The sequence below is a fragment of the Chiloscyllium plagiosum genome, chromosome 33 (assembly GCF_004010195.1).
Source record: "Chiloscyllium plagiosum isolate BGI_BamShark_2017 chromosome 33, ASM401019v2, whole genome shotgun sequence".
Taxonomy (NCBI): domain Eukaryota; kingdom Metazoa; phylum Chordata; class Chondrichthyes; order Orectolobiformes; family Hemiscylliidae; genus Chiloscyllium; species Chiloscyllium plagiosum.
This window is the reverse complement of record NC_057742.1, coordinates 40,923,385-40,936,968: the sequence shown is the minus strand read 5'-3', so window position 1 is coordinate 40,936,968 and position 13,584 is coordinate 40,923,385. Positions and strand designations below refer to the sequence as shown.

General features: G+C 43.8%; 1 protein-coding gene across 3 annotated transcripts in view; it reads left to right on the top strand.

Annotated features, from left to right (window-relative positions):
• The window catches only part of LOC122540036 (parathyroid hormone/parathyroid hormone-related peptide receptor-like), a 114,520-nt gene that overhangs the window by 58,859 nt on the left and 42,077 nt on the right, over positions 1-13,584 (top strand). For all 3 annotated transcript variants that reach the window (XM_043675359.1, XM_043675356.1, XM_043675357.1), the window contains exons 8-9: positions 5,433-5,586; positions 11,939-11,999. In XM_043675359.1, coding sequence (XP_043531294.1) covers positions 5,433-5,586; positions 11,939-11,999 — 215 coding nt within the window. The remainder of the gene's footprint in view (positions 1-5,432; positions 5,587-11,938; positions 12,000-13,584) is intronic.

Genomic DNA, 13,584 nt, shown 5'->3' with positions numbered 1-13,584 from the left:
GCCGGTGTAGCTGTGGAAGATGGACTGTTCCACATACCAGTGAAGAGGCAGGCATACTTTAACGGTACCTTCACCAATGTCATATACTGTATCCGTTGCATCCAATGTGGTCTCCTCTAGAGGAGACAGGATGCCAACTTGCGGATCATTTCAGAGAACATCTCTGGGACACCCGCACCCACCAACCTCACTGCCCCATAGCTGAGCACTTCAACGTCCCTCCCATCCTGTCAAGGACATGCAAGTCCTGGGCCTTCTCCATTGCCAAACCCTTACCACCTGAAGCCTGGAGGAAGAACACCTCATCTTTCACCTTGGTACCCTCCAACCACACGGGAGTAATATGAATTTCACCAGTTTCCTCATTTCCCCTTCCCCACACCACATTACTCCCAAGGCCCCAATTTGGCAATGCCCTCCTGATCTGTCCATCACCTTTCCATCTATCCACTTCACCCTCCTCTCTGACCTATCACCTTCTTCCCCAGTTTCATCTACCTATCGCACTCTCAGCTATCCTTCCCCACCAACCCCTTCCCATTTATCTCTCAGACCCCCAGCCCACAAGCCACATTCCTGATGAAGAGCTTATGCCTGAAATGTCGATTCTTCTGCTCCTTGGATACTGTCTGAACTGCTGTGCTTTTCTAGCACTACACTCTCAACTCTGATCTCTAGCATCTGCAATCCTCACTTTCTCCTGGGCATAGTTGGGGCTCATGCAGGTGCCCATGGCTACCCCTTTCGTTTGGAGGAAGTGGGAGGATTGGAAGAAGTAGTTGAGGGTGAGGACCAGTTAGGCCAATTGATTGAGAGTGTCAGTAGAGGGGTACTGGTTGGGTCGGGGTGAGAGTAAGAAATGGAGGGCTTAGAGGCCTTCATTGTAGCAGATCGATATGTACAGGGACTACATGTCCATAGTGAAGATGAAGCTTTGGGAGTCAGGGAAATGAAAGTCTTGGAGGAGGTGAAGGGTGTGGGTGGTGTCCCAAATGTAGGTGGGGAGATCCTGGACTAAGGAGACAGGATGGTGTCAAGGCATACAGAGATAAGCTTGGTAGGGCAGGAGCAGGCTGAAACAATGGGTCGACTGGGGCAGACACGCTTGTGAAGTTTGGGTAGGAGGTAGAACCGGGTGGTGTGGGGTTCTTGGATGGCGAGGTTGGGACTATGGATGGGAGATCCCCTGAGGTGATGAGGTTGTAGATGCTCTGGGAGAAGATGCTTCCTTCTCTTTCTTTATCAAACTCTTGATACCCCTGGACATCCAGGGTTCCCTGAACATGTTGCCCTTGGCCTCTTGGAGGAACGTGTCGGCACTGAACTCTCACTATACTACATTTAAAGGACTCCCACTTTCCAAATGTTGACTTCCCTGCAAATAGCTGGTCCCAGTTTGTTTGCCAGATGCTGTCTAACAATATTGGAATTGCCCTTTCCCCAGTTTTGACACAATTTCTATACTGCCCTTATCCCTTGCCATAACGACTCTGAAACTTAATGTTATGGTCACTATTCCCAAAATGTTCATCCGCTGACACTTCAACCACTTGACCAGCTTCACTCCCTTGGATTATGTCTAGCACGCCCCATCTTGAGAAGGACTATCTACATACTGTTTCAAAAAACTCTCCTGGATGCACTTTTAAAAAATTTCACCCTGTCTAATCCTTTCACGATAAGTCAATCCCAGGTAATGTTAGGTAAGTTGAAGTACCCTACCACAATAGCCACGATAGTCCTGTTTCTGTGATTTGCTGACATACCTGTTTCTCTACCTCCCTCTGACTGCTGATAGTCCTGTAGTATAATCCCAGCAAAGTGATTGTCTCTTTGTTATTGCTCAGCTCTACACAGGTGGCCTCAGTTAAAACCTCTTCTGGGACATCCTCCCTCATCACTGCAGAGATGGTTTCCTTCATCAATAATGTAATGCCCCAACTCTCATACATCCCCCTCATCACTGAAACGTCTATACCTTGGAATGTTAAACTTGAAATCCTGCCCCTCTTAAATCATATCTTAGTAATTGAAACAATATCATATACCCATGTGCTGATCAATGCTCTAAGTTCATCCGTGTTAACAGTCAGAGGCAAAACAACACTGCAGATGTTGGAATCCAAAGTAGATAGCAAGCCAGGCATCATCTGGAGGTGGATTTGGGTATAAGCCTTCTTCAGGAATGGGGGTAGGGTGAGGGGGAGTTGCAGATTATGGTGGGGAGAGGGACAGAGTGATGAGGTGGTGATAAGTTGATGGTCGATGGAAGGAATGAATCTAGAAGGAGGGTCAGTCGGAGGGATGGAAAGGAGGAGGCAGAGCTTGAAAGAGATTTGGGGGATGGGAAGGAAGGTTAGAGTCCTCAGGGATGTAGCCTGCCCAGGTGGAAGATGAGGTGTTGTTCCTCCAATTTTTGGTCTGATTCATTGTGGCAATGGAGGAAGCCAAGGATGGTCATGTCAGAAAGGGAGTGGGAAGGGGAATTGAAATGGGCAGTGACTGGGAGGTCAGGTCAACCCTTACAGGTTGGTAGTTGGTCCTGACTTTACATCTACACTGTTAAATTCCATTCCCCCCCAACCCCCCCCAACACCAACCAGACAAATCAATTTGAAATCTCCCCAACAACATGAGCAAAGCGCCCAGCAAGGGCATTACGCCCATTCCTGTTCAGGTGCAAACCGTCCAGCATATACAGGTCCCAAATACTCCAGAAACTGTCCCAATGATCCAAAAATCCAAAACTCTCCCTCCTACACAGTCCCTTTAACAACACGTTCATCTCAGCTGCCTTCCTATTCCTATACTCAATGACACGTGGCACTGGAAGTAATCTGGAGATTATAACCCTAGTATTCTTCTTCTTTAATCTACTACTCCCTTTAAATTCCTGTTGCAGAAAGTCATTTCTTTTTGTTTACCCACGACGTTGGTACCGACATGTACAATGACTCATGGGTGTTCACCCTCCCTCTTCAGAATACCCTGCAGCTGCTCTGAGATATCCCAGACCCTGGCACCAGGAGGCAACGTACCATTGGAGAGTCTCATTTGCTTCCACACCCCTGTCACTGAAGCGCTCCTAGTCTCCTCATGTGCAGCAGAGCCAACTGTGATGCCACAAACTTGGCTGTTGCTGCTTTACCTGAGAGGCCATCTACCCCAACACTATCTTTCTCAGAAACAAAAATTGCTGGAAAAGCTCAGCAGGTCCTGCAGCATCTATGAAGAGAAATCAGAGTTAATGTTTCATGTCTTACTCAGTCTATCTGTTTGAGAGGGGAATCCCACAGGGTACTCCTGCTCTGCCTGTCCAGACTTATTAGTCTCCCTGGTGGTCACACCATGCTTCTTTGCCCGTGGTAATCCTTACTCATGGTGTGCCCAGCTCATTCACGTGCTAACCACGACATTCTCAACTTCCTAGATGCTCCACAGTGACTCCATCTGCAGCTCCAGCTGCTTCATACAGTCAGTCAGGAGCTGCAGCTTCCTGCATATGTGGTTACCATGGAGACTGGAAGGGTCCCTGATCTCCCACATTTTGGGACAGAGGTCTCCCGTCATTGTGATCCTTATCGACTACAGACAATAAACTAGGAACCTTACCCACTACTTGCCAAATCAGATTTCTCCTTCTGTCTCTCTATTCCTAACAAATCACAAAGCAAGGACTTTACACTCTACCTCACTGCCAGTACTGCCCACTCAGTCTCGAAAGCTGGTTCCTCAGCAGCCAATCTCGTTGCCTTGCATTACATTTTTCAGGAGAAAGTGAGGACTGCGGATGCTGGAAATCAGAATCAAACATTGTGGTGCTGGAAAAGCACAGCTGGTCAGGCAGCATCCGAGGAGCAGGAGAGTCAATATTTCAAGCATTATGTTTTTCACCCTACTGTTACCTCAGGAGCTCTGCGACTAGATACAGTGAAAGTTTCACTGCTCCTCTCTTGCTGCTGTTCTCACTGAGCTTGACCTGTGCCTCACTGTTCAGGTTTTTATCCTGAGGTTCCATTGTCACCATTTACCTCTAGGTTGACTCCCACTCCCCTCTTGCTGCTGCTCCAAGTGAGCTCCTCTATGTCCACAACGAAGCGAAGGTTTCAGAGCAGGTTCAGAGAGCAGTTAGTAAAACATCCAAGGTGTTTAGTAATAAATTTGTAACTAACCTTTATAGATCAATGGTTCAGCCTCACCTGGAAAATCGGATCTGAATCTGGCCAGCACATCTTAGAAAGAAGGTGCAAAATATTCAGAGAAATGTTCCCAGGGAGAGGAACTTCACTTGATGGATAGATTAGGGAAGTTGGGAGTATTTTCCTTGGAGAGGAACAGACTGAAGAGATTTGATAGATATTTTTAAAATCATGAGGTGTCTGGGCAGAGTAGATCGGGAAAAGGTACAGTGACCTGAGGAGAAACATCATCAAACAGTGAGTGGGTCACAGTCTGGAATGCACAGCCTGAGACCGTGGAGGCACTTTCAATGTGGCTTTCAAAATGGAATCGGAGGATTATCTGAGGACAAAGATTTGCAGTGTTGGGAGGCAGGGTATGGGAATGTGAAGAGATGAGTAGGTGCTTACAGAGAGTTGACACAGACTCAGGTTGAATGGCCTCCATCTGACTCTATGTTGTAAATGTCAAGATAATGGTTTCAAATTCAGCTTGTAACATCTGGATCAGAGTGACACTGAAGCAATCGGATTGTTGTAAAACTACATGGGTTCAGGGTATTCTTTAGGGAAGGAAAGCAGTACTCATTATCCTGTGACTCCAGGCACACTCCAACTTTCCTCATTATATGAATTTACTAATAATTGTAACTTGCTGTTTCTCTGTCCTGTTGTGACTGATGGAATTTCCTGCCCCCACTCTGTCGCACCTTTGGAACAAAGCCAATGGCCCAAAACACAGCCCGAATCTTTCATCCGTCCAGTGACTCACAGGTTTTGTCAAAATGGGAAGGTGCAGGGGAGATTTGGCTGGCAGCTTGTCCAGCCTGACATCCCATCCCCTCCTCACAGTCTGTCACCCCCTCCCAGCTCACCCCTTACTCACAGTCCAAACTCCCTCCTAAAAGCTCCAGATTCAGGCTTTCCAAAAGGCTGCTTTTATGTTTGTAGCTAAAGTGACGAGTGCCTCAGATTCAAGCCCTCTTACAGTGGGCAATAAAGAAATGGAATGAATTTCTTTATCTCTGTATTCAATGGGAATGATCCTTTTTCCAGCATGGCACTGGGTGATCGCTGGTTATTTGGCCCAACATGATGTACCTTTCTCACCTACCTTCTGGCACCAGACTGAGAAGTTAGCTGCCCAGTCAGTGCCTGAAAAGCACACACTGTATAACAAATGTAGGGGCCACACATGCCATAGTATTGTACCGATCGCTGTTTCGGTCTGATAACTGATCTGTACATTTCCAGGTTGGTTGTAAAGTGGCAGTGACGATATTCCTATACTTTCTTGCTACTAATCACTACTGGATCCTGGTGGAGGGCCTCTATCTGCACAGCCTGATCTTCATGGCTTTCCTATCAGACAAGAAATATCTCTGGGCATTAATTCTGCTCGGTTGGGGTAAGGATGCTCAAATCCATTGTACTCTTTGTCTGATGTTGTTTACATGCTGTTGATTGGTGTGCCCATCTCTCAGTTCAATAATTCATCAAGCAGTTTCGGTGTCACAGATTCAGCCAATCACAACCCTCCTCCCCTTTGGCCCACGACCCCTCCTGTTAACTTCAGCCTGAATCACTTGAGACTGAGCACTGAGATGGGAGCAGGAGCCCATCAAACTCATTCCACTATTCATTAGGATCTTGGCTTATCTAATTCTGGCCTTAACACTATTTTCCTGCCTTTCTCCCATAAAGGCACAGAGATCTACAGCACAGAAAAATGCCCTTCAACCCATTGCATCTACACTGGTCACAATCTACCATCTAACTATTCTAATGACTCTAATATCCCATGATCCCACACTTCCTTACAGATAACCTCACTACCTCGAACTTACATTAATTCATTGATCAAGCCTCCACTCCTCTCTAGAGAATTCCAAAACTTAATTAATTCCAAAAGAAGGTATTCCTCTTGTGCTCCACCTTAATTTCATCTTCAACCTGTACCCCTTAGTTCTGGATCAATGCTTGGGAGCGGTAACAGGGAAAATCCTTTCAGCATCTACCCAGCTAAACCCCTGAGAATCTTATATGTTTCAAATAAAATCTTATTTCATTCTTCTAAACTCCAGTGAAAAGCCCAAACTGTTCAACCTTCCCTTACAGAATATGCCTTCATCCTAGGATCTTCGACTTAACTACCTCTAATATATCACTCCTTTGATATTCCCCTTCAAATAAACATTATATTTGACTTCCTAATTAACTATTGTGTTTGCATGCTAACGTATTGTCTATAATGTACAAGGAATCCAGATCCCTCTGTACCACAGCACTCTGCAATCTCTTTCCATCTAAATAATTGTTTCTGTTCCTCACTCTAAAGTGGACAACTTCACATTTTCCCAGATTATGCTCCATCTGTCAAATTTTTACCCACTTACTGAATTGTCTATATCCCTTTACAGACTTTTTGCAGCACTTGGCCCATATCCCTCTAAACCCTCCCTATTCATTTACCCATTCAGATGCCTTTTAAATATTATAATTGTACCAGCCTCTACCACTTGCTCTGGCAGCTCATTCCATACACATACCACCCTATGCATGAAAAGGTTGCCCCTTAGGTCCCTTTTAAATCTTTTCCCTCTCACCCTAAACTTATGCCCTCTAGTTCTGGACTCCGCACCCTGGAGAAAATACTTTGCCTATTTACCCTGTCCATGTACCTCATGATTTTATAAACCTCTATAAGGTCACCTCTCAGCCTCTGACACTCCACAGAAAACAGCCCCAGCCTATTCAACCTTTTCCTCTAGCTCAAACCCTCCAACCCTGGCCACATCCTTGTAAATCTTTTCTGATCCCTTTCAAGTTTCACAACATCCTTCTGGTAGGGGGGAGACCAGAATTGAATGCAATATTCTAAAAGTGGCCGAACCAATGTCCTGTACAGCCGCAGCATGACCTTCCAACTCCTATATTCAGTGTACTGACTAACAAAGGCAAGTGTACTAAATGCCTTTTTCATTACCCTGCGTACCTGCGACTCCACTTCCAAAGAACTATGAACCTGCACTCCAAGGTCTCTTTGTTCAGCAACACTCCACAAGATCTCAGTGTATGAGTCCTGCCCTGATTTGTCTTTCCAAAATGCAGCACCTCACATTTACCCAAATGAAGCTTCATCTGCCACTCCTCAGCCCATTGGCCCACCTGGTCAAGGTCCCATTGTACTTTGAGGTAAGCTTCTTCGCTGTCCACTGCACCACCAATTTTGGTGTCAGCTGCATCACAGTTGAGGGTTCAAGATGGTGTCTCTAGATGGTCTTGCGACCATCTAGACACAGCTGTGTATACCTATGTGTTAGGGGGTGTGGTGTGTGACAGAGACAGTTAAGAAGGAGTTTAACTCTGCTCGGATTATGCCTGTCCTTCAAATATTTGTCTGCGACATCATTGAAAGAGCTCCCCATGCTGTCCCTATCCTGGGTATGTTTGAGACATGAGATTTATAACGATATTTCGTGTTTGTTGCATAACTATATCATGTTTATGACTGTATATAAATATGTCTTGCATACTATAAATGTATATGTTTAAGTATAAATACGAAACTAAATCTCTGAAAGGGTTTCAGGCTATTGTTAGATTTTAAGACAATGATCCTAATTTTTAGATACAGATGCAGCAAGAAGCCTTTCTCTCTCTCTCTTTCTCTCTCTCTCCCAACAATTTCTAATATCCTCTTGATAACTTCAGTCATCGCAGATCCTTCTAACTTTCAGGAATATATCCCTTGGGTTGTGTCATTTCACTCCCTTGCCATGAAATCCTTGCTGCCCAGCTACCATTCTGTCGAATCTATGCTGCACTCAAATATACACAGACTCCCAAGTCCCCACTCTTTCTTGCCTTTCCCTATTCATAAAGTCAATGTCAGTGCTGTTCTAGTATGAAATGGCTGCCATGAACAAATCCAAAATGGCTGACTGACACCTTCTGAATCTTTCATCCCGGCTTTGCAGATTAAAACTTATCACATATTTGTACACTATCATCTCTCAGCCTCCTGCAGACATAATACAATGAGATGTGAACCAATGCATTTTGGCTGTTAGATTGAGAAGAGACAATATAAACTAAACGGTACAATGTTAAACTGAGTGCAGGAACAGAGAGACATTCAGTTAGACTCTGAAATTCCGTCAGCACAGGATAGGGGAAATGCAAATGAAAAGCTGTTTCATTCGTACATTCCTGCACTTTAGAAATGTCAGCTTGCTTTACAGAAGCAGGAGATGGAGAACTCTGTCAGAAAGGATGTGCAAGCTTCACTTAAATAAGATGCAAATTCCAGAAGCTGTTTAAAGCTACTGCCCCAAGATAATTAAATGCTTCTAGCACTGTGTGTCCAACATTCCAAACTTCAAACAGGCAAAAGGATAGGAATATATGAAAGGTGGTGTGTCAGTCAGCTCCTGACCTGGAGATGTAAGGCCATGTTCAGAATCTTTCTCAGTTTTAACCAGGAGACAGGCTTGTTTTATCCCGAAAACAGGAATTTAGAAAACACCACATTGTTCTACCACGGCTTCAAGTTGTGTGCTGTCTAAAAATGAACAAAAATACATCAGCAATAAAACAAACTTCCCAGATGGAATAATCCACCCCAAATATTTGTGCGTGTGTGGCTCTCAGTGCATGTGAGAATGTGGGAGTGTGTGTGTGTGTCTGAGTAAGAGGAGAGATAGATTCTTCTCTAACATGGATTCAGGCAAGAATATTTGAGTGTGAGCATGTATTTGCGGGGTCTGTGTGTGTTTATGTAAAAATATATGTGTGTGTCTGACTGTTTGGGGGTGTGAGAGAGTATTTCGGTGTCACAATTTTTGTGTGAGATGTAGTTTTTGTGTGTGCATGATTAAGATTGGTGCATGAGAGGTTGAGTGTGTGAAGGCCTGAAAATGTCTCATTTTGTATTGTAATAATTCTGCAATTCTGTTTCAGCTTTACTTTTCAAACTGAATCTGAAATTATATCATGTTATGATCATTTTTGCCTTAGGGATCCTTCACTGGGAGATCATCGATTAGTCCTGTTTCATTACCCAATTTCATCGTCCTTGGCTGATTGCAGAATGCATTGTTCTAAAATAAAACTGTCTTGAATAATCTCAATACACTCATCCTTAAGGTTATTTTCGGAAACTTGATTCATCTAATTTCTATGGAAATAAAAGTCTCCCATTATTGTTGCAATTCGTTTCTTACAAATCACCATTATTTCTTGATTTATACTGCGTCCTATCTTGTAGGTATTGTTAGGGACTTTGTAAACTACTCCAGCCACCCTGTAATGATTTCTTTTCTTTGCTATTTTGTATCTCCACCCAAATGGATTCTACATCTTGACCTTCTGAATTACAATCATTTCTCATGTGTGTACTGATAGCAACCTTCATTTGGAGAGCTGCCTCGCCTCATTCCATTTCCTTCCTATCATACTGAAAGGTCAAGCACACTGGACTATTCAGTTCCTGGCTTTGCTCACTTTGCAAACGTGTCTCTGTTTTGTCCACTTTATTACAGTATAACGTTTTATTTCTATTCATGCTACCAAATCATCCATTTAATTATGACTGCTTCATGCATTCAGATGAAGAGCCTTCTTCTCCCTTTTGTCTACTGTGAATATGTTAGTTGGTGTACTCTTTATATACGCAGTCATTTCAGATATTTCTCTGCTATTACCCACAAACCTACACATTACTGCTTGTCTTGTAATATTAACTTTCTACCCACCTGACACATACCAGGATGATCACCATGCAGAGTGGCGGGGGTGGGGGGGGGAGAGGCAGGCAATGTCCAGATATCACCATGCAGAGTGGGGGGGGGGGGAGGCAATATCCAGAAATGGGACGGAAAATGCACGGACTTCACAACATATTGCAGTACTTCATGTTGACTTCAATAAAGTTACATTGCTTATTTCAGTGTTGTCAGTGGAATTTTAATGCTAAATACAATTTGGGTGGCACGGTGGCTCAGTGGTTAGCTCTGTAGCTTCACAGTGCCAGGGACCTGGGTTTGATTCCAGCCTTGGGTGACTGTCTGTGTGGAGTTTGCACATTCCCCCCATGTCTGTGTGGGTTTCCTCCCGGTGCTTCAGTTTCCTCCCACAGTCCAAAGATGGGCAAGTTAGGTGAATTAGCCATACTAAATTGCCTGTATTGTTCAGGGATATGTAAGTTGGGTGCATTAGTCAAGGGTAATGTAGAGTAATAGAGTAGTGGAATGGGTCTGGATGGGATACTCTTTGGAGGGTTAGTGTGACTTGTTAGGCCGAAGGGCCTGTTTCCACACTGTAGGGATTCTATGAACAATGGTAACGTATAAAGATGGGAAGTACAGCGAGCACACTAGCTTTAATGTTGGGCAAGAGTTAAAGTCCAGTCAAGTTCCATTCCTCTGGTGAATTGATAGCTGCAAAAATGATCAAAGCCCATTTTAACCACATGATGCAATAATATTTAATCACAGGGAACAAACTCCACCCATTAGACAAAAATAAACCCATATGGGATGCAAGAAATAAAACAGACGACTGGGAAGCTTTAATAACCATGCAGGTTAAGGACAGCTTTTCAGTGCACTTAGAAATGAGGCGTCCAACTCTGGAATCATATCTATTCGTTATGTTTTATCTATGATTTGGAGAAACAGTTAGGGGCAATAGTGTTCAAAATGGAGGTGATACTAAAATAGGCAAGGTGAGGAGACAGGAATAAACAATTAAATAGAAGAGATTTAGAAAACACAGAAGAAATCTCCTTGTGAAAAGAGTTGTGGGACTCAGAATTCATTTCCAGGGTGTGAGTGAGTGAGTGAACATCCAAGATGAGATTGTACAGGGGAATGATGGGAACTGGAAGGAATGGTCCAATTATAACCTATTTGCTCATGCAGAGGACAACCATGGAGAGAGATTGGTTGGAAATAGTCTATTTCTGTTTTGCAATCTTTGTAAGCAGATTTGTAATGACATTGACTAGTGTCAGCTTGGATGAAATGTGTAAAAGCAATAAACTTGATATCAACCAAGAGTTTGATACCCAAGCTCTGACTAGCACCATGTCTCAGTCACCCTATGCTTACTGACGCATACTGGTGTTATTTGTACCTTTATTTTGTGAATTATATGCGGTTTGAGGGCCTTAACTGGGATTTCACTTCAGCATAAGAGACACTCACTGATGGATGAGTTAGGAGGTGAATATTTGCCATGTTTTATTCTGTAAATAAATGTTGGACTGAGTAAAGATTGGTTCCAGCACAACCTTCACTGACTGGCTTTCTGCATTATAATAACCGACACCTGTTTAAACATTGTCTCGATTTAAAATCCCATCTTTGTTTTCAAATCTCTCCATGGCCTCGTATCTCTCAATCTCTTCCAGGCCTATTTTTCTCCAAAATATATATCAAGCTTCAACTCTTGATCCTCATGATTGTCATGATTCTGCCTTTGTTGGCTCTGCCTTTACCTGCTTGGACCATACTCTCTGGAACTCCCTCCGTAAATGCCACTATCCTCCTTTAAGACAATTCTTTAAATTCACGTCCTGTATTCTCTCCTTATGTGTCCAAATTATGCTTGGTAAGTTCCATGTGACATTTTAGTCCTTTAAAGGTTCTATATAAATGCATATTATTTGTTGTTAGTTGCAATGTGTATTGAATGAGTGAAGACACACGGTCTGTTAGATTTGTGACCTCAGGTGTGTGTTTCTGCATTTTCTGCAGGAGTCCCAGCAATGGTGGTGACTGTATGGGGGAGTACCAGAGCATCATTAGCTGATACACGGTATGTACATTGTTGGTACCAACAGCAGAGATTCTGTGCGATTCCTGAAATATTTGGAATTGTTTAAATGTTTGAGCAAATTTGAGAATGAGGCTGACCAAAGCCGGATGGGAGTGGGGTATCACATGCCAGAGACTTGAGCGCATAACATTCGAGAATGGTGCTGAGAGGGGTGCACTGCGGAAGGAGGTGGTGTAAACCAAGTCGCAGTCTGCTCCCCAAGAACAATGTCAAAAATTTAGAGATCTCTCCCTGGAGTCTTGTTCAAAATTCATCCCTCAGGCAACTTCAATAAAACAATCTAGTCAGTTATCACATTGTAGCTTGTCAGAGATTGCCACATGGAAATTTACAGCGATTATCCTGCATCACAGTGACTAAGCCTTACCAAGGACTCCAGCCTCGGGCAGCTGTGACTGTGGGGGTTTCCTCTGGGTGCTCCAGTTTCCTCCCACAATCCAAAGATGTGCAAGTTAGGTGAATTGACCATGTTAAATTGTTCAGGGATATGTAGGTTAGGTGCATTAGTCACGGGAAATGTAGGGTAATAGGATAGGGAAATGGGTGGGATACTCTTCGGAGGGTCAGTGTGGACTTGTTGGGCCAAATGGTCTGTTTCCACACTGTAGGGATTCTGTGATTCTCTGACTCCATTGAATGTAAAGCATTTTGGAAACTCTTGAAGTTTTGAAAGGCACATTAGGAATCAAATTTTTTCATTGTAATATGAATTGATAGGAGGCACCTGACCATATGTAAGGTTGTCATTAATAACATCAAAAATCAGCTATTCTCTGTTCAGTTTTAATTACTTTAAGATATTTCAGAATCAGAGATGTGGTTACTGTAGCAAGACGACAGGAACACCAGTTCATCCACTCCTCACCCAGCTCCTCTTCCAAACATTAATCCTTAAATTTCATGTCTATTTCCTTTAATAGTGTCCACTTCAAATTTGTTGTCTTGCCTTGTGACAGTTTTCCCGATATGCTACTGACCTGATGTTTTACTTTCCGCTAATACCATTCCTTAGTGAAACCTAGTTTTGTTTAAAATGTTTCTTGACAACAAGCTTTCTTTATTTAAAATAACCTCCAATCGTGGTCTGATTAATTCAGTGCTAATTAGGAAAATGTTGAAGTGGAATGGACCTTGTACTGCTTCAGGGAGAAAGTGAGGGCTGCAGATGCTGGAGATCAGAGCTGAAAATGTGTTGCTGGAAAAGCGCAGCAGGTCCGGCAGCATACAAGGAGCAGGGGAATTGTTTTGGGCATGAGCCCTTCTTCAGGAATGAGGAAAGCGTGCCAAGCAGGCTAAGATAAAAGGTAGGGAGGAGGGACTTGGAGGAGGGGCGTTGGAAATGCGATAGGTGGAAGGAGGTTAAGGTGAGGGTGATAGGCCTCACACACACATCATTTACTGCATCCGCTGCACCCGATGTGGCCTCCTCTATATTGGGGAGACAGGCCGCCTACTTGCGGAACGTTTCAGAGAACACCTCTGGGACACCTGCACCAACCAACCCAACCACCCCGTGGCTCAACACTTCAACTCCCCCTCCCACTCCACCAAGGACATGCAGGTC